The following is a 22,684-nucleotide window of genomic DNA, read 5'->3' as shown; positions in this document are numbered from 1 at the left end:
GTGTAAATTTTGAGGACTTAACTGTTCATATAAGAATAGACAAACAGGTAAAAACAGTTGATCAGGGGGAAAAAAAAGTTGAGTCAATGTTAGAATTTTATTATGTATGTGGCTGTATACAGTTTCATTCACCACTGGGTTTTGCTGATTTTCTTCATGCATAACTGCCAGATAATTGACTTTTTTTTTCCTCTCCTCGAGCGGGGAAAAAAATGTATAACTTTTTTATATATCCCACGCCACGCTAGATGGCAGCATCTCCATGTTTCAGCAGGAACTGGGATGGTTTTTAAAGAAGTTCAGCTGAACTACAAATCCCAGCAAACACTGAAATGCATGCAACTTCCTCAAGTACAGAGGCCTAACAAACCTGAAGAGCTGCCTCTACATTTTGAGGTGGGTAGCTGTCCTTTTCTGTTTCATCCTACTTGTGCACAGAGATACTAATGGGAAAGTTATGATTAAGTTCTAGAGCAATTCATTTATGATACATTTTTGGTTTCCCAAAGGTTGGGTCTTTAAAATGAGTGGGATAGTACTCTTACCAGACTTGCCTATTTTAGTAATTAAGATGTGGTGTAAAGTATAGCCTAAGTTGAAAGCTTAAGTGTTTGGTAGTATCAGTTAATCCCTACTAAACATGGGCTATAAAAACTATCATATAATTGGAGACCTATGTCTTGTGGCTCAACAGTTTTCTGGAATTAGTACATACAAATAGAAGTGGTGTTGGTGAGATTACAGTAGGATGGACCTGGCTGGGAAGTTGGGGAGCAAAATGAGAGCCCAGCCAAGCAAATAACTCAGCCAGCATGACCAAGCGTGTGTAATCATTTTGTAAGCAGCTGCTTGTGATGCATGCAAACTGCAACAGAGGGCAACAAAGTCCCATGGACCTGATTTTAGTGGAAATTGCACCTTTCTAACTGCAGTGCACCTAGGTAAAAGCTGTGCTGAGAAGCAGCTAATTTGCCTGTGCCAGCCTAACCAGAGGAGCAGTTTTTGACTATTCACCTTGTCTGTCTGTTCTCAGACTTTGGCCTCTTTTTAAACCTTACCTACAACCCAGACTGATTTTCCCCCCCCCCGTTACAATGTAGCAAAGTATCCATACTAGAGCCAATCAAGTTCTTTTCTATTAAATGTTTTTATTGAAACTGAAACTTGTCATGGGAATATACTGGTTTGGAAGAAGTTTCGTTGTCAGAAGTTTCTCCGAGCCAGTATGAGACCTATGTAAAACCATAGAAACCGCATCCAGAATAGAGAATATTCTGGAGTTTGGCCCATTGTCTTGGATGTGTTTTAGCTTTCTTAACATGCTGTAGAGTGGTAACATTATTTTAAATCTCAAAGTTCTGTGAGATGTGAAAACTTTCCTTCCCACCCACCTACTCTGCATATATTTACTGTTTACTATTAAATCTCATATCTCATAAAGTGATAATCCACTATGTACTTTGCTAGGTATGTTTTGTTCTACTCTTGAGATTTATCTGCCTATAGCAGTAGTCACCAATCAGTAGAACATGATCAACCGGTAGATTTTTGTGGAGCCTCTGACTGTCTATCTCAGTCTCAGTCCCCCACATAGGTGGAGGGAGAGAGAATTATTTGGCAGGGGCTAATCACATGCATGCATTCCACCCCCACCCGCCCTCCACCTGTCAGGTCAGTCTATGGGGGAGAGAAAGGGAGGGGGTGCAGATCAAGGTACCCACGGTGAGGAAAGAAGTGGGGTAGGGCCTGGGGTGAGTGGAACCCTGGCTGGTACCACAATTGGAGCCCAGGTTGCTTGTCCAGGAGTGCAGGGGGACTCCTGCCACTGCACCCACCCCAGCAGAGGCCTGGGAGCCACCTGCCCCTGATTCATGCACAGAGTGGAGGCTGGCATGTGTGCTGGTCTTTGAGCCCCAAGCCCCACTGCAACTGCCCCAGGAGAGGTGAAACACCAAGTATGTCCTGCTGCCGGGGGTGTGGCTCAGGCAGATCCTGGGTCGCACTTTAATTCAAGACGTGATCTTGTGCTTAAAGTTGGAGACCACCAGCATATAGATAAGCCTGGCCTTCATTGTTTCAGCTTTTTATTTCAGAACTACCATTTCAGTACAGGTTTCCCTCGCTTTATGCTGTGCATGTGTTCCTGGAAAATGGTGCATAATTTGAATTCATATAAAGGGAACCCACTTTACAATGTAACAAATAGGGATACGTTCCAAGACCTTGACTGTACTGACCCCCAGCCCCATTTCTACCACTTTTACAAGACAATTTTGGTACTCAGCAACACCAGACAGTACACACAAGTACAAGGCACTATCATAATGGGGATGGTAACTACAGATACATGTGTCGCAGACGAGTGAGGAGCACAGATCCACACAAGACGATATTTTGATGTGTATCAGTCCCACAATGCACTGTACAAAGCAACTGACTGTGGGCTTCCACCACACCAATTGCATAAGAGTGAATTTACCTCACATATAATGGATTTTTGATATAAAATGGTTATTACATAAAAGCAAATTCGCACATACAGGTTTCCCTCATTTTATGCAGGTTCTGTATTTATTTCCTACCCAGGAATAGGGCATTCTCCAGCACTTGCTGAACAGATGACTGAGTATCTTCCTTTAACAACTGAAATGTATTTGATGATTATTTATTACAGCTGATCATAACTTGCCTTCCTGTTTGGAAGGGCAATATCTGGCAATATCTGTTTAAGTATCTTCAGGATCCAGAATGGGCCGGCTTGATGGGAAGGTCATATTGGTGTCTGCAGCAGCACAAGGGATTGGTCAAGCCACTGCTATTGTAAGTCTGGAAATATTTGTCCTTTTTTCCACTGTATATTCCTTACTAGCTTTGCTGTGATGACTTCTCCATTGCCATCTCTACTGAACAGCCTTTATTAATCATGAATAAATTCCAAATGAGAGAGAAGCCAAAAATACCCAACTTTCCATGGAAAGCATGTGAAGTATGACTGCTACACCATAAGAACTTCATTTCCATTATGGAAAATTTCATTGAAGGTTGCACACTCAAAATTCCCTGTTATACCACAATTAGTACTGCCCTGAAAGACCTTCACAACTCACCTGACTGGGTGTAGTAGCACTGACATTGGGCTATGAGTTGACATTGACTTAGCAGACAGTTGCAGGTCTTCCATCTTTGGAAGGTGGCTAGGCCATAATTGGCTTTCAAAGATTTATGTTGCTTTGTTTTTGAGAAGAGGAAAATAGAAGATGATCTGAGCAACTTCTTCCTTTCCAATCCCAAGATTCCTTCTTGGAGGTCAGATAAGTTGTTAATACTGCTAAAAATCACTGCAGGAACAGAATGAAATGGAATTTTGACCCTTATGTACTGTGATACTTTTGGTGGCAGTGGTGGGGTAGCTCATAAAATACCACAGTTACAACATCCAGAGTGTAAGGCAAGAGTAGGGTGCCTCAAAATCCTAGCTCCTGCTGGCCTGTGGATATTCCTTGGTTGGAGAAAGTCAGGGTGATGTCCCTTAGCCAGAAACACACCCTCACTGAGGTGTTAAGCAGTTTGTTGCTCTCTGGCAAAAGCTACAACCATCAAGACACTGAACATCTGGCCCCTCAGTCTCAATCGTCTAAAGGGTGGGTGGTAGGTCTAGGGCAGCCTCCACTCCACTCCTCCATACTCTTGCCTAGGCATACACATCAAAGGTCTTGGTATGATAGTTGCAGGACTCTGTTCAAGCAGATTTATCAGGCACCTGATTAGACTACTTAGACCTCCAAAGTGATTGCCTACTACTGTGAAACTATAATGAAATGCAAATCAGTTCCAGATATCCTGTACTGAACCATTGCTTAAGAACAACATTCATAAGGAAGACCTAACTTACAAAATGGGTCTCTTTCTTAAAAAGTTTGCTTTTGTAAAATTGCAACAAGTTTCAGATGAGAATGGTATGTCTGAGCCTTCTAAAGACAACCCTCAACAATAGCTGAAATTGCATTATAGACATTTTTGTGGTCTGGGGTCCTTGAGAAATTATTGCTTCTTTCTGAGGCTTCAAGGCACCTTTTGACAATAGATTACTCTGTTGGCAAAAAGTAGCTATGCAGCTAAGGCATAAAGTAAGCGCTCTCTCAATGGATTTTAAAGAGTACCTTTTTTAGGGGAATTGCTCAAGATCAAATACCTGGCTCTGTGTGCAGTAAATAGTGGGAAGAAAAGTTATCAGATAATGCCGCCTTTAGTGTTTTGAATAATGAACTAGAATTTAGCTTATACAGAGCTGTCACTTTCCATAAATAGTAGAGCCAGGTTCTGCATCTTTGTTACATTTAGCTAACAATGGGTGCCTCTTCACATGAAGTTAATGTAACACAGTAAACTCTGGAGCGGTTCACACCAGAGTTAATGCCTCCTGGGCACAGTGTCTACACATACACACAGGACAGCAGCGCTTTGAGCTGGGAAAGTGCAGGCCCAGGTTGGAAGCAAGTGGAGGGGTGAGGGAAGGTGCCAGCCTCAGGCTCCAGGTGGTGGCATTGGGCAGTGGAAGGGCTGGCTGGGGCATGAGTGCCAAACATTCAGAGCTGTGTGGCTAGCCGGCAAGCAGGTGTCTGGCCCCATGCTGCCTGGGCTGACCAGGTGCAATTTATTCCTGGGTCAGCATTTCCACGTTTCACCATTGTAAGTACCATCTTTTGGTGGAGTTGTTGACCCAGACTATACTATCTTACAGCTGAGTTAATTTACTGCACCCTAGTACCGGCATGTATGTAGACAGTGTCTCTTTGGTGTGGAGTGAAGTCAACTTTGCAGTAAAGTGCACATGTAGATGCACCCACTGTCTTATAACCTGGTCCTACTAATCTGTAAGACAATGGCTGGTGTACATGCTGCCCTTATCAGCTATTATATATTGTATGTCATGCTCCTTATACATGGTCAGGCAATGAGACCTACTGAGTTAATTATGGACTCTGGTTTGGAGAGAGGAATCATCAGTTCTGTAATCATATCACATGTGTAACTGTCTAATACCAGAGTGTTTGGAAATGTAGCCTTTTATTGATATTTACCCAGAAAGAAATGCAACCTTTGCTCTATTGGGTTAGTCAGCCTTTACTGAAATTTCAAATAGCCAAACATTAATTGTGTACTTTTTACTTATGATTTTAAGGCTTTTGCAAAAGAAGGAGCCAAAGTCATTGCTACAGACATCAACGAGTCAAAGCTGCGGGACCTAGAGAACTATTCTGGTAAATGGTTTACAGCAATCATTGGTCCAGGTCTTCAGTAGTTTTTAAGTTGCTTATCAAAATCTCATTTAAGGGTAGCCCAGAATTATAAAGGTGGCAGAATGATTTAATAACAGCCCCTGAGTGCTAATAGCCACTTTTTTTGCTGTAGCACAGAAGGTATGGGGGCTTTATGTCCAAGTGCTGGTATTCCACTGAAACAGCATTTCAGAATGGAGGTTGCAGGTAGACAGATTAACCCCAGCTATCTGACCCCTTTAGCACTCTTGAAGAGGTTAATTGCTGCTCTGCCTTACACTACTGTTCATTTTACCTATGTAATTTTTCCTAGGTCAGTGGGCTAGCTGTCAAGTGCTGTTTGTTATCAGCAAGAATTGTTCTGTTTGAACTTTGGGGTCACTAGTGCTAAAAGCAAGAAATTCTACATTGTTAACTGAAGGCCTAGCTTAGGAGTGGGCAATTATTTGGGCAGGAGGGCCACTTAAGGAGTTCTGGTGAGCGGTTGAAAGGGGTGGGGGCAGGCAGGATCAATTGATGCTATCCAGCCATCCAGGACATCCACCCCTCACCCACTGCCATAGGCAGGATGGAGAGGATGTGGTCTTTATGAAGACCAGCCTGAGACCTCTGTGGGCAGGGCACACTTGGCTAGGTAGACGGGATGAGGGCTGGGGCAGGGCCAGGATTGTGATTGTAGGGCAGTGACCGTGTAGGGACAGGGCCTAGGGCAGACCCATGATCCATTCCGCACAGGTCCTTGTGATGGGTGCTATTTTTGCAAGTAGAAATGTGCAGGCAACAGATTGCATCTCTGACCTTAGTCCCTGTTACCACCACCCCACAATCCTGGCTTTGATCCCAGCCCCCGCCACCCATCCCATTCCCCAGATACCACTCCCTATCTGCCCAGCCAAGCACTGTGCCCACAGGGATCCTGGGCCAATCTCCATGGAGACCGAACCTGTCTGGTGCCCCCAGCAGTAGACGCAGGGCGGATGGGCCCAGGGCCGGATAGGATCAATGGAGCATATGGGCCAGATCTAGTGGTGGCACTGAGGCAGCAAAAAGGAGCCACCACTGCAGGGGCTACCCGGACGCTGAGTCCGGCTGCTGCGCTACTCCCATTCTGTTGTACACCCCGGGGGCAGCAGGACTAGCCACATGCTCCATGGCCCAGGTGGCCCCCTGTTCCTTGGCCAGATGAGGCCAAGGGACCTGCCATGGGCTGGATAGAATCCCTTGGTGGGCCAGATCTGGCCCGTAGGCTGTATTTTGCCCACCCCTGGCCTAGCTTAATTAGTTGTTAAATAAAAATAGTGTTCTGTTTAGTGAATTTAATGAATGCATTTAGAGCTATGTAATACAGTAAGTAGTAAGAATTGGTGTATCTTTTAGAAAATAATTCCACTGTCATCAGATTGGTCCCTATTTTGTTTGTATAAGTTCTAAATTCTGAAGGCTAAGGCTTGTCTCCATCTGATGTCACACTAGTATGTTTCCATCACTGACAGTCACAGACTTCCTGTAATGGATCCTTAGTTACAAAAGTCACAAGCTGAAGGAAATTGTAAAACAAGTTTATTTTAAATCTAACAAAAACTGTGCAAGTAGGATCCATTTCATCTACAATGAAGCAGAAGGAAGATGCTTAAAGTCAATTTAGAGAATCCAGTTGCTGGACTTTATGTACCTCTATTGCTTTTAAGTACAGGAACTCAGCATAGGCAGACTCTGGGCGATTCTTAACACTTTAAAGCAGGAGTGCTCTATCCCTGCCCCTGTGGGCCATTGCATCTGGCCTGTGGGGCTCTCCATGGGGCAGGAAATTTGGCAATAGGGGAGTAGTGACCATTAATATGGTCGGCCCTGTCCCCCCGGCCAAATTTCCCAAACCACAGCTGGGCCATGCAGCCTCCCCCACATCTGGTTCCTGATCTGGCCATGTCCTGACCCTCCTGTGGGGCCAGGTTGGCGCTAAGCCATGCCCCTTCTGCCACAGGGCTGAGCTATGCCCCTTTTTCTCCCTCTCCTGGGGAACTGGACCACATTTCCTGCCCCCACCCCATCTCTGCAGGGCTGGTTTGGGGGTGGGCCATGCCCCCTTCCACCTGCAGGGGCAAGGTGCACCCCCTCCCCCTCAGAGCTCGGTTGGAGCCCCATGGGCCAGGCCACACACCCCCTGCCCCTTCGGGTCTCCGTTGTGGCTGGGCTATCCCCACTCTCATCTACATGGCTGGGGGATGCCTACTGCACCTATCCTGGTGCCCAATTTAAGGCAACCCGCGGGACCTGGCCCACAGACAGATGGAACACTGCCCATCCCGCCCACCGGGGAAAAACGTTGAGCACCACTGGTATAAAGTGTTTGTCTTCATCTAAGGAGTATTTGCGAATCCTTAATTTAAGGAAAGTCATTTGCTCTCTCATGTACTCATGAGCATGGCTGAACCAGTATCAGGAGGTAAAATCAAACTATCATGCACTCCTATCCTCAAAAAAGGAGTTTCAACCCCATGATCTGTTAAATCTTTACTTTTTGAAACACTAGCAATATGGGACTGAAATGAGCTGGAGCAGACACTCCACTGTTCAAGTTAGTTGCCTGCCTGGAAAGAATTGGCTTCCTTGCTGGCAGATCTCCCAGAAGTACTTGATGCCACACAGATGTCACCCTGGCTCATGAGGTACAGGTGTATTTCAGTGAATACTGATTTAGCAACTAATTCTCCCATTGGCATTAGTCACTCAACCAGGTTAGTTTCACAGCTTTCATTAAATTGTATGCATCTGGGTGTGGATGATTAACGTCACAAAGTGATTACATTCTCAGAACAGGAAATGAATCATGATAACTTAATAAACTATACATGTGAGGCTCTGGAATGCTGTATGGCCTATGGCATGTTTTATTCTAGGGATTATTTTATTTGTTAAATTCTGTGCATTTCAGCCAGTGGATGGCGCACCTGTGGCTTGTATATTGAAGTAACTGTGGCCCCTGGCAGACATTGTTACACTTAGGATTAACTAGTTAATCACATTTTATCCAGCCCCACTTTCATGCAATTAATGGCATAATAAAATAGAATAAACCACAAAACTATCACACAAAACATGTGCTAACTTTGTGGCTGGTTCCTGTCATGCCTTAAACTGAATGTATGGCCAGCACCAGTCAGCTGATCACAGGCACACATTGGAGCCTTTTGCTTCCTTGTGCTTCCATGGCATATAGTAAGTAGCATAACTCTTGCATGGTAGGCTTGGAATTTCATGGAATCTGTTCATTTTATGGTGGCATTCAGAAGGGACTGGCCCTGGTGAGCACTCATTGACTTTAATGGCAGCTGCAAAATAACCAGGTTTTCTCAAATCAGACAATTGGTCTTTAACTAAAAAAAAAAAGTGAGATAAAATCCTTTTTTTTTTTTTTCCCCTCTTTTTAAATAGGCATCCAAATACGGGTGCTGGATGTCACTAAGAAGGAGCAAATAGAAAATCTGGCCAAGGATATTGAGAGGATTGATGTTCTTTGTAATATTGCAGGGTAACTAAATCCTGTTTAAAATTCGTTCTTCTTCTATTATGTCTTTTTAGCTGGTCTATTTAATAACTGTTCCTTTGGGTCTGCCTCACAGAATCCTTCATCACAATTGTCGGTTTTGTGGGTAGTTTCAGTAGAAAGCAATGAGGGAGACAGGTGGTGGAAGAGACAGTTGGAAGATAGGTAGTGGGGAAGAGTTTGGGGGGGTGAGTAGAAATCAAGCAGCTTCACCCCTGCCCTTTGCCTACCCCCTCCCACCCTCAACATATTTTGCCTCCTGTAGCCTCTGTCTCCCCCTGAGTTTTTGGTCCCTCTGCCCACTTGCTGCCTTTTCTTGTCTCACCCCAACCAATGCTGCTGCTAACACTTGCTGTAGCAGGGCGTAGCATGTTTGTGTTCTGGCCCCAGCCTGGCCCAGTAACAGTGGCAGCTCTGGCTGGGCCCTAGAGCTGGGGTTCAAGCTGCCACCCCCACCAACACTGCTACCAGGCCAGGCAGGGGTTGAGAGCAAGAACATGCTCCATGCCCCAGACTGCAGCAGAGCCCAGAGCAAAGGTAAGCAGCTGGGGCTGTGGGTGGGGGGGGCCTGTGCTGTGTAGGGCAGAGGCCATATTGCAGCAACTTCAGCTTGGATCAAAATTGCAACAGTACCTGCCCCTCTGCTGCCTGGTACTCGATTCCAAGATAAGGGGCTTTTTCCCTATGTTATGTTGTGGCGGGGGGGGACTTTGTCTTGGAATCAGGTAAATAAGGTATTACTGACGAAGAGAAGGGAAAAAATGCATGCAAATCACAGATATGTAATGGAGGAAGTAATCCATTGTTCTTTGTGTGATTAATCCAGCTTTGTCCATCATGGAACCATTCTGGAGTGCAAAGAGAGTGACTGGGACTTCACAATGAGCCTCAATGTTCACAGCATGTATCTAATGATCAAAACATTCCTTCCTAAGGTAAGGCTCTGTCTCCAAGATCCACGTACTCTGGCAGACATGCTATATTTAGAGTAGGATAGGAGTAGATTATGTTAAAGAGACTGGAGGTGGAGTGAAAATGCTGGGATGTGGCTAGAGGGCTCTTAGGGCTGCTTTAGTACATTTCTTCTTTAGACTTAGATTTCTGATTTCAATTGTGAATAGTATGTAAAAGTACATGTGGGGAGTTTTTTTAGGCTTGTACCTAAATCAGCTGTTCAGACGTGGAGCAGAGAAAGATGTCATGGTAATGCAGTACCACACAACATGCATGTAGGCAAAATTATTCAAGGTAACTGGCCTCCTGCTGAGGATATTCTTATAAAGGTATTTTATAAGAATGACAATATGCTACTTATGGGAACAATAATCCCATTAGATAAATGGAGAGAATTTTCCTGTCTGATTAGATAATAGCAAAGGATACTTTCTGAAAGATACTGCACAGACGATAACCATTTGGGAAGTATTTACCAGAAACAGTTGTGACACTCTTAAGTAGCCTAAGTTGTCACCATGTGAACAAGTTGGTATTTCAGTATGATACTAGACCCTGATCTTCTCAAACCCTTGATATCAGCTGCCCTACACTTCCAGAAGTTGTTATATTGAATTTAGCTGCCTCAGTTCTCAGGTTGTCATGTCTAAAGGAGACATGACTGCCAGAGGTGAATTCCTAGCACTTTCTGACATTCAGATCCCTTTAAAGCAAGAGTGCTTAAACCCCAGCCTGTAGACCAGATCTGGCCTGCAGAGCTCCCCTTGGGTCTGAAAATTTGATGGGAGGGGACCAACGGCAGTGTTAATTGCTACTTCTCTGCTGCCAAATTTATAGACCTATAGGAAGACCCATGAGCTAGACTAGCATGGCCCTGCCAAGGCTGCATGGAGCCCAATCTTTGCTTTTGGGTCCCAATCAGGTTTGCAGATTGGCTCTATGCCACTCATCAGGCCCACAGAGACAAAAGACTGAGTACCACTATTTTAAAGAATACCTGAAACTGGCCATCCCTTTTTGAAACCATTGTTACATAGCAGCTACCTGTGCCTCTAACTTGCAACGTTAACTTGGGTCATCTGTTCTGAAGCGGCACTGAAGAGAGGACTCTAACTAAGCTCCCCACACCCTGGTTGCACTTGCCTGATTTCAGGGGGGTGGGTTCTAAATCTTGTCCCAGAATAAGAAGGGCTTGAATGAAGGAAAAGGAGTGGCTTGAGTAGTGATGGTAACCACATTGGTGTTGGGTACCTGGCTGGGGAATCAGCAAGGTAGTGGTGATTTAGGGATTAGTGACTAGAAAACTAGGATTTACATAAATGACATCTCTCACATTCATCAAATGCACTCATCCCTTGACTCTATGGAGCCACAGGCTGTAGATGAATGCTTGCATACATTCAAGGGGTGTGTTATAGCTGAGGAGCACATGCTCTGCTGTGTGGCGTGTGTATGCTCATACATATGCATTAATACAACACCTCACTAAGTCAACAAGATACCACAAATGTAAGCATTTATTAAATATACCCAGCATTGTCCTAAGACTAAATAGCCAACCTTGGACTGTGCAGAGGAAGCAGAAATCCTAATGCTTAGTAAGAAAGCATTTATTTATTTTTTAAATCAAATATAAAACTTATTGCTGATGCCAGTGATTTTATAACTATTAGTAGACAGTAGCTCTTAGGACAGAGTTTCCTAGACTGTGAGGTGCATCTCCCTGGTTGGAGGCATGTGTGAATCACTACAATAATTGGCAGTGCCCCACTGCTGCTACTCCCACTGCCAGTTGCTGCTGGCAAAGTCAATTGACAGTGAGGGAAGCAGTGAAGGCAAGTGAAGTAGGGGAGCATGAAAGTGCCCAGCTTTACTATGGTGCAGTGTTTTGCAAATCTTGTAGGTTTACACAAGCCCTAAAGGGATCTAAGCAAGATCAGGACCCTATTTTTCTAGACATTGAACATGTGTGTACAAAGAAACAATCCCTTCCTTAAAGAGAATGCAAACTAAATTGCTAAAACAGACAAAGAGAGGGAGAGAGGAATTATCTGCATTTTATAAATGGGAAGTAGATAGATGAAGAGACCAAAAGACTAGCCAAAGGCTTCTCAAAAAGATTATGGCACAGTTAAAAGTTGAACCATGTTCTCCCAAGTCGCAGTTCAGTACTTTAACTATGGGCACAGATAGAAGTGATATTTTTGAGCAATCTGGCCCCTGAAAGCACTCTACAACTGTCATAAAAAATGTGCATGAATAACTGATCACACAAAAAATTAACCCCAGTTAACTCGGGTATTAAATTAAGGTGCTCACAAGCAGAGCTCCTTGGGGAACTTGTGTTCCCTCCAGGGTTAATTTTTCATAGGATCAGCCAGCAGGGTTGGGTTGTCCCCCTGGGTTGTCAGGGGAAAGGAGGGGGAGCTGCCAGCTGTTGAATGGCCAGAGCTGAGGGGGAGTGGAGGGAATGGGAAACAGAACCCCCTGGACTTGTGCCCCTGCCCCCCCTCTACCCTGACTGCAGTATTAGAGGGAGCCAGGTCAGGTCTGTGAAGCGAGAGGGCTCCATTTCCCTCCTCCCCACCTCTGCTCTGGCCATTCAGCATCCAGAAGCAACCAGCACAGAGCTCCTGACTGGTTTGAATGGCCAGAGCTGATGGAGAGGGGGCAAAGAACAGAGCCCCCTCACCTTGCAGCCTCCCTCCAATACCCCAGTTAGGGTAGCTGGGAGGGGCCCACAAGGTATGGGGGCTCTGTTCCCCCTGCCACTCCCCCTCAGCTCTGGCTATTCAGTAGCTGGCAGCTTTGCTGAATAGCCAGAGCTGGGGGGAATGGGGAAAGGGGCAGTTTGGCAGCCTCCTTAGAGGCTGCTGGCCAGGGCCATTGCAGGTAGGCAAATGTGTTCCTTAACATCTATCTGTGCTTAAAGCTGTTCTTCCTCTGATTTTAAAACACAGCAATAAGTGTACTTAAATGTACTTAAATTTTAGACTCTAATTCATTTTACATGCCAGGGTGGGTAATATCTAGAGTGATCTATCCTCTTTTTCTATCGGATCCAATGCTTTCTCACCTACTGGGCTGGATGGACCATTGGTCTGACCCAAGTTTTAATGGACTCTAGCTTGATAACTCTTGCTCTTAAATATGGTCATAGTTTCATAGTTGGTAGGGTTGGAAGGGACCTAAGCAGATCATCTAGTCTGACCCCCTGCCATGGGCAGGAAAGGATGCTGGGGTCAAATGACCCCAGCGAGGTGGCTGTCTAACCTCCTTTTGAAGACCCCCAGGGTAAAGGCAAGCATCATTTCCCTTGGAAGTTGGTTCCAGCTCCTAGCCAGCCTGACAGTGAAATAGTGCCTCCTGATATCTACCCTGAATCTACTGTCAGTCAACTTATGGCCATTGTTCCTTGTTACCCCCGGTAGTGCTCGGGGGAACAGGGACTCTCCTATTGTCTGCTGGTCCCCCTTGGCAAATTTGTAGATGGCCACCAGATCTCCCCTCAGTTTTCTTTTGTGGAGGCTGAACAGGTTCAGGTCCCATAGCCTCTTCTCATAGGACCTGCCTTGCTGCCCCCTAATCACGTGATTGGCCCTCTCCATGTCGTCCACATCCCTCCTAAAGTACGGCACCCAAAACTGGACACAGTACTCCAACTGCAGCCTGACCAGTGTCACATAGAGGGAGAGGATCACCTCCTTGGACCTGCTCAAGATGCACCTATGGGTACATGACAAGGTGCGGTTGGCCTTCCTGATCGTGTTCCCACATTGGCGGCCCATGTTCATCTTGGAATCAGTAGCAACTCCAAGATCCTTCTCTGCCTCTGTGCTGATGAGAAGGGAGTTCCCCAGCCTGTAGGTATAGTGCTGGTTCTTTCTCCCTAGGTGCATCACCTTGCACTTGTCCATATTGAAACCCATTCTATTCTTACCCACCCACCTCTGTAACCTGTTGAGATCTAGTTGTAGCCTGTCCCTCTCTTCTAGCATGCTCACTTCTCCCCACATCTTAGTGTCATCTGTGAACTTGAACAAGGTGCTTTTCACCCCCTCATCCAAATCGCTGATGAAGATATTGAACAGTGCAGGCCCAAGGACCGAGCCCTGGGGAACCCCACTGCCCACATCCCTCCAGGTCAAAAATGACCCATCCACCACCACTCTCTGGGTGCAGCCCTTCAGCCAATTTGCAGCCCATCTGACTGTAGGTGTTGACACCACAGATGCCTAATTTTTTAATGAGGATAGGGTGAAAGACATTGTCAAAGGCCTTCCTAAAGTCCAGGAAGAGTACATCCACCAGGACACCTGCATCCAAGGCTTCTGTGGCCTGGTCATAGACCACCAGGTTTGTCTGACAGGACCTGCCTCTAATGAACCTGTGTTGATTGCCCCTAAGCATAAACTACCCTGCTGGCCCCTCGCAGATGTGCTCCTGGATAATTTTCTCAAAGAGCTTCCCCAGGACTGAGGTAAGACTAACGGGCCTATAGTTTCCTGGGCCCTCTTTCCTCCCTTTTTTGAAAATGGGGACCACATTGGCCCTTTTCCAATCGTCAGGCACCTCACCAGAGCACCACGAGTGCTCGTAAAGTTGTGCCAGGGTCCTGCAATGACCTTCTTCATCCAGCTAGATCACAGCTTTTAGTCAACGATGTTCAGTATGAGAAACAGCCATTCACCAGGCAAACCCTTACATTATGGCTACTAGTGCCTTCAGCCCTTTTAGCTGTGAAGAAGGTAAAATTTGAATTGGTAACTACAGGGTTTCTCCACTTTAACTGAAGTATTGCAGTGTAATAACCAATAATTCTTTAGATATAAGTATAAGAGAAGTGGTTAAAAAGATGACTGGGGCTAAATATTACAACAATTGGGTTAAATTCTTGGCCCTGCCACAGATTTACCATGTGACCATGAGCAAGTCACTTAACCTGTTTCTTAGCTGTAAAGTCTTTACTTAGCTCAAAAGTATAAATTATTGTTTGTAAGTCACTTTAAGATAATCTTCTGGAGGTACTTATATAGCACCTCAGTTAGAATAGAGTTATCACTGATGAAGAGAATAAGACTTCTCAAAGTACAGTATATTTGAACTAGGAATTCAGTTATGTCTATCTATCTAAAAGTTCTGCTCTCTGTATAGGGTTTTTGACCCACAAGTGTCCAAGCTACATCAGTGGGCTAATGACTTGCAAACTAAGCTAGTGTTTAATGTGAGTATGGGTACAGAACTGGTCCTCGGGTGACTGCAGCTTTGTTTTGAATGACAGCATATGTATTTTTTACAGATGCTTGCCCAGAAATCTGGAAACATTATCAATATGTCTTCTGTGGCATCCAGCATTAAAGGTCAATAACTCCTTAGCTTTGACACATACATACTTGTGATAGCCCTACTGGCACTGTGGCTCTGTAGAATAATGATTATCAAGTCTCTTGTTTTGAAAGCACCTACTTGAGAAAATTAAAGAATGGTACAAAATATAGATTTGGCCTCTTGTGCATATACATTTCAATGTAGTCTTTAATGATATCAGCATATGCAGGGGTTTTTGTTTTTCCAGGAAGCCCTGTGTTCAGTGAACAGGAGATTATACCCAGAAATGAATTGGGGCTTTAAAATGAAATCAAGTGATCAGCCAGACCCCTGCTTCATTTGGGGAAGTAGTTAGAAAGTGTAGTAAATAAGTGAATGACCTGGAAGAACCAGAAGGAGGGACTTGTGACTATGGAAGTTGAATGCCACTCTGGAAGTTGGATTTTACTCCCAGAGGCATAGCAGAACAGCCTTGTGTCTAGGGCAGCTGTGATGCACATGGCAACACCAATGAAGTGATGCCCATAGCAGTAGTACAGTCAGCTGCCCCTGCAGCTGGGGCTATTTTTGCATTCCCCGTGCCCTTGACAAAGGTGGTACCTTGTTTACCCCGTCTCTGCCAGTTTTATGTTGAATCTTGACAAGTCCCTTTTAAATGCGAATTTCACAAGTGTTTACCATGTGTTCTTCAATTTCTGGTTATCTAACTCGGTATCAGAGATCTGATTTGCAGAGAACTGAAATAGATGGAGCTGTGCTCCGAATATGTGAATTTGCTATAAAGGATGGCACTGTAGTCATGCAAGTTCTTTTGTTTGGTAATTAGCCTTGTAGGAGCCAAACTTTTTGGCAGGTATGCTACAGATTAACCCTGCATCCTCCCCAAATGTCACTCCAATTCCATTCCCTAGCCCAATCTGCTTCTCTGCTCTCTGCCCAAGCTGTTGCTCTGCTTTGTTTCCTGCCTAATCTGCCACTCTTCCCTGCTCCCTCCCAGATCTGCCATTTGTAGAATGTGTGCTGCAGGTTGACCATCCCTGCTCTAGCCAACCAGTCATGGTCCCTTCAGGGAGGTTCCCTGTGCTACTGGAAATGGGAGAGCCCAAAAACAGCTCCATATGCAACAAACATGACTTTTTGTTTTTGTTTTTCTTTCCGTGATAACCTGACATTAAATTTGTCAGGAGTTGTAAACAGATTTGTCTATAGCACTTCAAAAGCCGCAGTTATTGGTCTAACGAAGTCTATAGCTGCTGACTTCATTGAACAAAGCATCAGGTGCAACTGCGTATGTCCTGGTAAGTATTTTTACAATATTTTGTGAACTTGGAACAGAAGCTGAAAAACATGGATCCAGATTTGGTTTGAGGCTAGTAGGAAATAAAACTTGAAAGTAGCACACTAATAGGCTGCTGAAGGCAACAGCAGGCAGGGACAAAACCAGCTTTTCTTCTAGCATTTCCTGACTACATTGCTGTCTTATTGTTTAACACCTGTTGTGTGTACTAATAACCTAGAAGTCAAGGCCTTTATTCAGTAAAAATACACATGGACATCATAAGTACACAGGTAGCATTTGTACGGTGTATTATTCCAGGTATAATCAAATGGGCGTACAAACTGGGAACTGGAGAAGGAAAGACTATTTACCCCTTAGAGTTATAATGCCTGTATGCCAAACTCCATGGAGTATATTCACCTTTAAGGCCTATAGACAGTAAAGCAAAACAAAACAAAAAAATCCATGTGTCACTTGAATAGCATAACAAAATGAATTAAATGACTAATGCCAAGAAATAAAGGTGGTCTCATTGCTGTAAAAGATGTAAACAGGAAGTCTTATACTCTGGAAGAATTAAACTGTCTGTGAAACCTCTTGCAAGCCAAATATTACTCCTCACTCTCTATCCATAGTAGTAAGATAGTTTATCACTTGGTAGTATCCTGAGCTGTAAATGTGCTGGAACTGGGATCTTCCCCTTGCTTTTATCAACTGCAGGTAGAAGTTTCAAAAGCGCCCAAGTGACTTAAGCACTTACACTATATTTGTCAAAACTGGCTTGGGTACTGAGGAGTTTCAAAGTATGGGAATACTGCAGCAGAATGTAAAAACACTTGAGTTAGCTTAGGGGCTAGTCACAGTGTAGCCAGAGCAGCATGCAGATCCATGAGGGTTAACTGATTCTGCTTCTTGGCAAGATAAGTTAGCACATGCTGAGCTCTGCATGGTAAAGGTTAGACTGCTTAGCTGACTTAAAGCTAACTCTGATACCTCTGCATCACACTGGTGACCCCAATAGCCACAGTCTCAACAAAAGTCAGTTGAACTAGTTGTCCAGACGCCTTTTAAAAGTTAACCTATCTTATTGTGAAGTCCTGTACAACCATGGCACTGTAGGTAATAGACTTAATGTTGAGGAGTTCTCACTTGTGGCTTTTGAGTCTTGGTCAGTCCACTTCAGTAGTGGTACTGAATTCTGAATATTGCCTTAGGAACTGTTGACACTCCATCTCTACGAGAGAGAATTTGTGCTAGACCTAACCCAGATCAGGTGAGCAAACTCTAATTTTATATTGAGTGGACACACGTGCATACAAACTGTTTGGGGCGGGGAGGGGATAAACAGCACTTCTTTTCTGCATTCCAGCCTACTTTTCTGCATTCCAGAGAATTAATGGTAGTGATATCACCTTCTCTACTTTGTCTGCTTAACCAGATGGTGTTTGGTGGGATTTTGAACAGGAGATTGGACTAGATGACCTCCTGAGGTCCTCTCCCCCTCCCCCACTAATTTCTAGGATTCTATGAAAATTGGTCAAGGTTGTGACCATATTGCCAACATAGCAAATGTAGAACAGAATAATCATGTTTACATACTTAATCTTGTGATGCTGATACTTTATCTTGTATCTGTAGGCACTGAAAGACTTTCTGGATAGACAGAAGACTGGTAGGATGGCTACTGCTGAAGAAGTGGCCAACCTCTTTGTGTATCTGGCCTCTGATGAAGTAAGTAGTAGATAGCAAAAACAGTGCATCACAGTAACCCAGGCTATTTTTGTGCCTCTCAGTGGAGAGACTTTGCTGGTGGTAGATGGTAGGTGGGGATGGTCTAGGATAGTCTTTAAGCCAAACTATTGCAACAGTATAAAACTGACATTTTTACTGAGTCCAGTCCAAGATGCAAAACTGAGTTATTGCCTAGCACTGTTAATGAAGGTTAAGTTGTCATTTGCTAAGGACCATGTCATAGATGCTACATACAGGCGAGTCTACTGGCCTTGCAGAGACAGTTCTGTGGGAGCTGCTGCTAATAAACTTCCATGACAAACAGCCCTACCTTCAGTTGGGGGACCAAGGAGAAGGCATTAGTGAATCTATGATCTAAATGTTATGCCAGAGCAAAGGTTTATCTTGGTCACAGAAAAATGCTGAATGCTATCAGACTGGCATTCCTGGGTTTCCAGTTTGTCTGTACAAGCTTTGGCCAGACAAAGTCAATATATTAATTAGTAAATCTGAACTGAGTATGGCTCGGTGCTGACCCTGAAGGAAGAGTACCACAAACACAGCTTCCTGATCCATCTGGGTTTTTCTTGTGGGTATCTCAATACAGTAGCAGTAGCTGACCAGGCCAGATCCCTCTAAACCTCTGAAGCTAATCATGCTGCAGTGTGTGGTCATATGCTTACAGGCCAGATTCTTTGAGCATTAGCGTAGCACACGGTCATTTATGCCAGCTGGCCTGAAGGCAAGAGCTAATGCATTTGCCCAACTACAGTAGCAGCTGAAAGGAGTTTAATTTTTCAGACTGCTTAACAGTTTTAAGCAACCACCATTGTACTTATAAAACGGCTGTTTGCTCTGAGAGTAACTGGTTTTGTTAAATGAATTTTAGTAATAAGTATTTTCCACTGCTTAATAGTCATAAATGATTGCTAACAGTTACTGTGCCTTTTCATATATTTTTAGTCTGCTTACATGACTGGCAACGAACTTATCATTGATGGAGGCTGGAGCTTGTGACTTATGAATATTCCTTCAGACAAGTATCTGCAAATGGAAATTCTTGTCAGAAAACAAAACAAATGAAGAAATTATCACATTGTATTAATATTTTTTGAACCACTTTAATGACTAAAATGATTGACTTTTAAATCCTACCCAGTGCATGTGCACAGTGATGCTACCTTTTTCTAAATTACTTTTTCTGATTTTTCTTTTGTATGCTTTACTTGGTAATTGACTGTTAGAAATAAAATGCATTTCATTCAACTTTTTGTGTGAAAGCTCAAATTCATGAAAGAATAGCAACCTTAAGGTGTCATTGTGCCAAATGTGTTTGTAGCAGGCACTAGGGTGCTTGCTACTGGCAATAGTGATATGGGCCTGGCTGCCAGTTAACAGGGCAGCACAGGTGAGGGTTGCCAGGGCAACCAATCTGGTCAGCTGGCCAGAAGGAGGCAGGGCCTGGGCTTTATAAGCAGTCAGGCTGAGGCCAGAAGGCAGTTCCCCTCTGGCAGCCTAAGCAGCGGGAGCTCTGCGGCGCGGCACGGCACGGCACGGCACGGCACCCTAGCCGCCTGAGCGTCTGCAGGATGGTACGGGGTGGAGAGAACCCTGACAGGGAGGTATGAAGGAGAGCCAGGGTGGCGCAGAACTTGTTATAGCCAGAAGGCTTCTCTTGTGTTACAGCTGGTTGGCTCATGGCTTTGTATTTTCTGTTCAGTTGTGTGTGTAACACCAGAGGACCGGGCGAGGCTGTAGGGGTTGGAGGAGGCCTCATAGGAGCTCCCCAGTAGCGCAGGAGGTTCCTGGTGTCCTGAGAGGGCACCGCAATCTGGTTCCAGGAAAGAGGCACAGTAGTCTGGTGCCAGAGAGTGGCGCTGCGTTTTGGGGATCCTGACCCTGGCCCCAGTGGGGCAGTATTGGGAGGAGCCCAGTCCAGGTAGGGAGAGCCCAGTGGGGCGTAAGATCCAGAAAAGGGTCTGGGGCCAGGTGAGGCTGAGGCCGCCTGAGCCCCAATTGTGAGAGAGTCCCAGTCAGGCGTACGACCCTGAGAAGGGGGTCTCGGGGCCAGGGGAGGCTGACGCTGCCTGAGCCCCGGTTGCGTGAGCGTGAGACAGGCCCCAGTGTGGGCGAGCGCGAGTAGAGCCCTAGGGAGGGACATGCAAGCGAGAAGCCCAGTGAGGGTACGATGTTCAGGGGGCACTGACCCCAGTCCCGTAAAAAGGGGTCTTGAAGGCCAGGTAAGGCTGAGGCCGCCTGAGCCTGAGTATGAGGAGCCTGAGTAGGCGTAAGACCCAGAAGGAGGGTCAGGGGGCCAGGCACGGCTACGGCCACCTGAGCCCCGACCGCAGGAAGCATGGGAGACGAGACCCCAGTGCGAGTGACGCGCTAGCGGGAGACGAGGCCCCAGTGCGGGCAACGTGAGCACGGGAGAGCGAGACAGGCCCCTGTGGGGTGAGTGCGCAGAGAGCGCGGGACAGCCCCGATAGGGGCGAGTGTTCTGAGGTGAGCACACTAAGACGCCTGGTGAGGGCAAGTATACGAGTGCTCTGAGGTGAGCACACTAAGATGCCGGGTGAGGGCGGGTATACCAGTAGATGCCCAGTGAGGGCGAGTACGGGAGTAAGGAGCCCGGTGAGGGTGAACATATGGGTAGAGGCCTCGGGCAGGGCCACTAAGGAAAGAGCATAGACGAGATAACATCCGGAACAACTGAGAGGCTTGGAGCATGGTATTAGGGGTGGTAGGAGCCACGCGACGCCCATAGGGTAGGGGGCACCAGAATCTACTCATATAAAGCAGGGACCAGAAGGGTAAGAGCACCGGGTCCAAGGGGTCAAGTAAAGGCAGCCTCCCATTTATATTATAGAACCATCAAAGTCGTGGCAGGCAAGAGTGAGGGTGCTAGACGGGCAACTTGGCACGGTAGGGGCTCCAGGAGAGATCACGGCTGCTCCTGGGTCCCCGCCCTGTGACAGTGTTATTTATAGGACAGTACTTAGACTCCACATTTTAAGCCAATCTAAAAGGAATTTAAATGCCACATTTGTTCTCAACTTCGGCCATGTTTGGAAGTTCCCTGCTTGGATTTCCTAGTAAATTTGGGAGGATTTGATTGGGAGAAATCAAAAAAGCTATGTTTGAGCCTGCTGTACTGAACTGTTCAGTTGGATACAACAGGAACAAGTGGTACATTTAGTTTCAATTGCAGCTAAAAAGTAAGTGGGGAATATGAAGGCTTGTAAGTCTAAACTAAAGGAAGTATTGATCAGATTTCTTTGGGCAGTGGACATTTTGATATCTTGTTATAGCACATTTGTTTTTTTCAGATTTAAATACTAGCCACCACCTCCCACTTTCCAAAGACTTAAATATTCTTTCTTTGCAGCTGCTAGAAAGCAGTCTGTAGTTCCTGTAGCACTGGAGAGAAAAAGAGAACCTACTCCAGTCAAAATGCTATGAAACTAACACCTCCTGTAGCAGGAATGATGGCAATGTGCCTGCTTTAGACTATTAATAAACTAGGATCTTGTAGTGTTCTAGTGTATAGTCTTGATAAGCTTTGTACACAATAATATTTTTTCACTTTTATTACTCCAACTGCATATAAAAACTGCAGATGCCAATATGAAGCAGACACTGCTAGAGGCCGAAAACAGAACCGTTTCATTTCTGATATGGACCAATGCTCCTAAAACTGGTTTGAGTATTCCTTGTGCCAAATTCTGTTTTCTGAGTGTTCCTCAGATAACAGTGAAGGCTGCCTTTGTATAATAATTTAAGTTTTAGTAGGGAAATTTAAATGGTGCTTCTAGTTACTTGCACAAGAAAAGAAAGTTAATTGGCTCCACCACTGATGATGGAGGTAACTTGCTTGTCCTAAGGAACAGATGGGTTAATGATGTAATAGAGTCATATTAAAAGATGAATGTTAGCATCAGGTTTTCTATTGTTAGCTTCTCAAAGTCCTATACAACACATCATAAGCTCTATCAAAAATTGTTAGTTCAGTTTCCTCCCAAAAAAACTAATTTTGCAATAGGTGGGGAGAAGGATGAGTTGTTGATGCTGCCAGCCTCCTGAGCTGTGGGGCTTGCAGCTATGGCAGCATTCCCCTATGTTGCCCCTGCTGTGAGCCCCACAGCCCACATTGCTGTGGGGCTCACAGTGGGGCAGCAGGAAGACTGCTGCCCCTGCTGTAAACCTCCTGAGGTATGGGTTTGCGGCAGGACCAGCACGGAGGAAATGCTGCCATTGCTGCGAGCCCCACACCTCAAGACACTAGGATCAGGGGCAGCATTCTCCCTGCTGCAAGTGCTGAAGTGGACAATGCTTGTAGGAGGGACACCATTCCCAGTGCTGCCCCCCTGGGAGCCCCGCAGCCCACATTGGCTGTGGGACTCGCAGCAGGAGCAGTTCAGGAAATTCTGCACCCAATGCATTACAAGCCCCATCAACTGTGGGGCTCAACTGCAGGAGCCAGTCAAGGAGGAGCCCAAGATTGTGATCCCAGGTTCTCCCTGCAGCAGAGATTTCACATTAGATCCCTTTACATCCTATCTCATAATC

General features: G+C 45.4%; 2 protein-coding genes across 2 annotated transcripts in view; both read left to right on the top strand.

Moving 5' to 3' along the window:
* Window positions 1-311: 311 nt before the first annotated feature.
* On the top strand, window positions 312-19,381 carry BDH2 (3-hydroxybutyrate dehydrogenase 2). The gene is made up of 10 exons (XM_090031906.1): window positions 312-396; window positions 2,675-2,820; window positions 5,183-5,261; window positions 8,712-8,808; window positions 9,650-9,758; window positions 15,077-15,137; window positions 16,290-16,403; window positions 17,599-17,657; window positions 18,023-18,115; window positions 19,079-19,381. The coding sequence occupies exons 2-10, from the start codon at window positions 2,749-2,751 to the stop codon at window positions 19,130-19,132; spliced, it is 738 nt and encodes a 245-aa protein (XP_089888032.1). The 5' UTR covers window positions 312-396; window positions 2,675-2,748; the 3' UTR covers window positions 19,133-19,381.
* A 337-nt stretch (window positions 19,382-19,718) lies between these two features.
* The window catches only part of LOC149870955 (sodium/hydrogen exchanger 9B2-like), a 33,059-nt gene continuing 30,093 nt past the window's right edge, over window positions 19,719-22,684 (top strand). The window contains exon 1 of the mRNA XM_090031904.1: window positions 19,719-19,737. The gene's annotated coding sequence lies outside the window, so the exon portion shown is untranslated. The remainder of the gene's footprint in view (window positions 19,738-22,684) is intronic.

This window comes from Crocodylus siamensis, chromosome 2, assembly GCF_052110815.1.
Source record: "Crocodylus siamensis isolate JL-2025a chromosome 2, ASM5211081v1, whole genome shotgun sequence".
Taxonomy (NCBI): Eukaryota; Metazoa; Chordata; order Crocodylia; family Crocodylidae; genus Crocodylus; species Crocodylus siamensis.
Note: the sequence above shows the minus strand (reverse complement) of the source record. Positions and strands in the feature narration are given on the sequence as shown.

Bases quoted from the DNA above. Each gene is read 5' to 3' on its own strand.
- BDH2 (XM_090031906.1), top strand. From the start codon at position 2,749: ATGGGCCGGCTTGATGGGAAGGTCATATTGGTGTCTGCAGCAGCACAA. The intron at 16,404-17,598 runs GTAAGTATTTTT...ATATTGCCTTAG, and splicing joins GTGCAACTGCGTATGTCCTG to GAACTGTTGACACTCCATCT. The intron at 18,116-19,078 runs GTAAGTAGTAGA...ATATATTTTTAG, and splicing joins TGTATCTGGCCTCTGATGAA to TCTGCTTACATGACTGGCAA.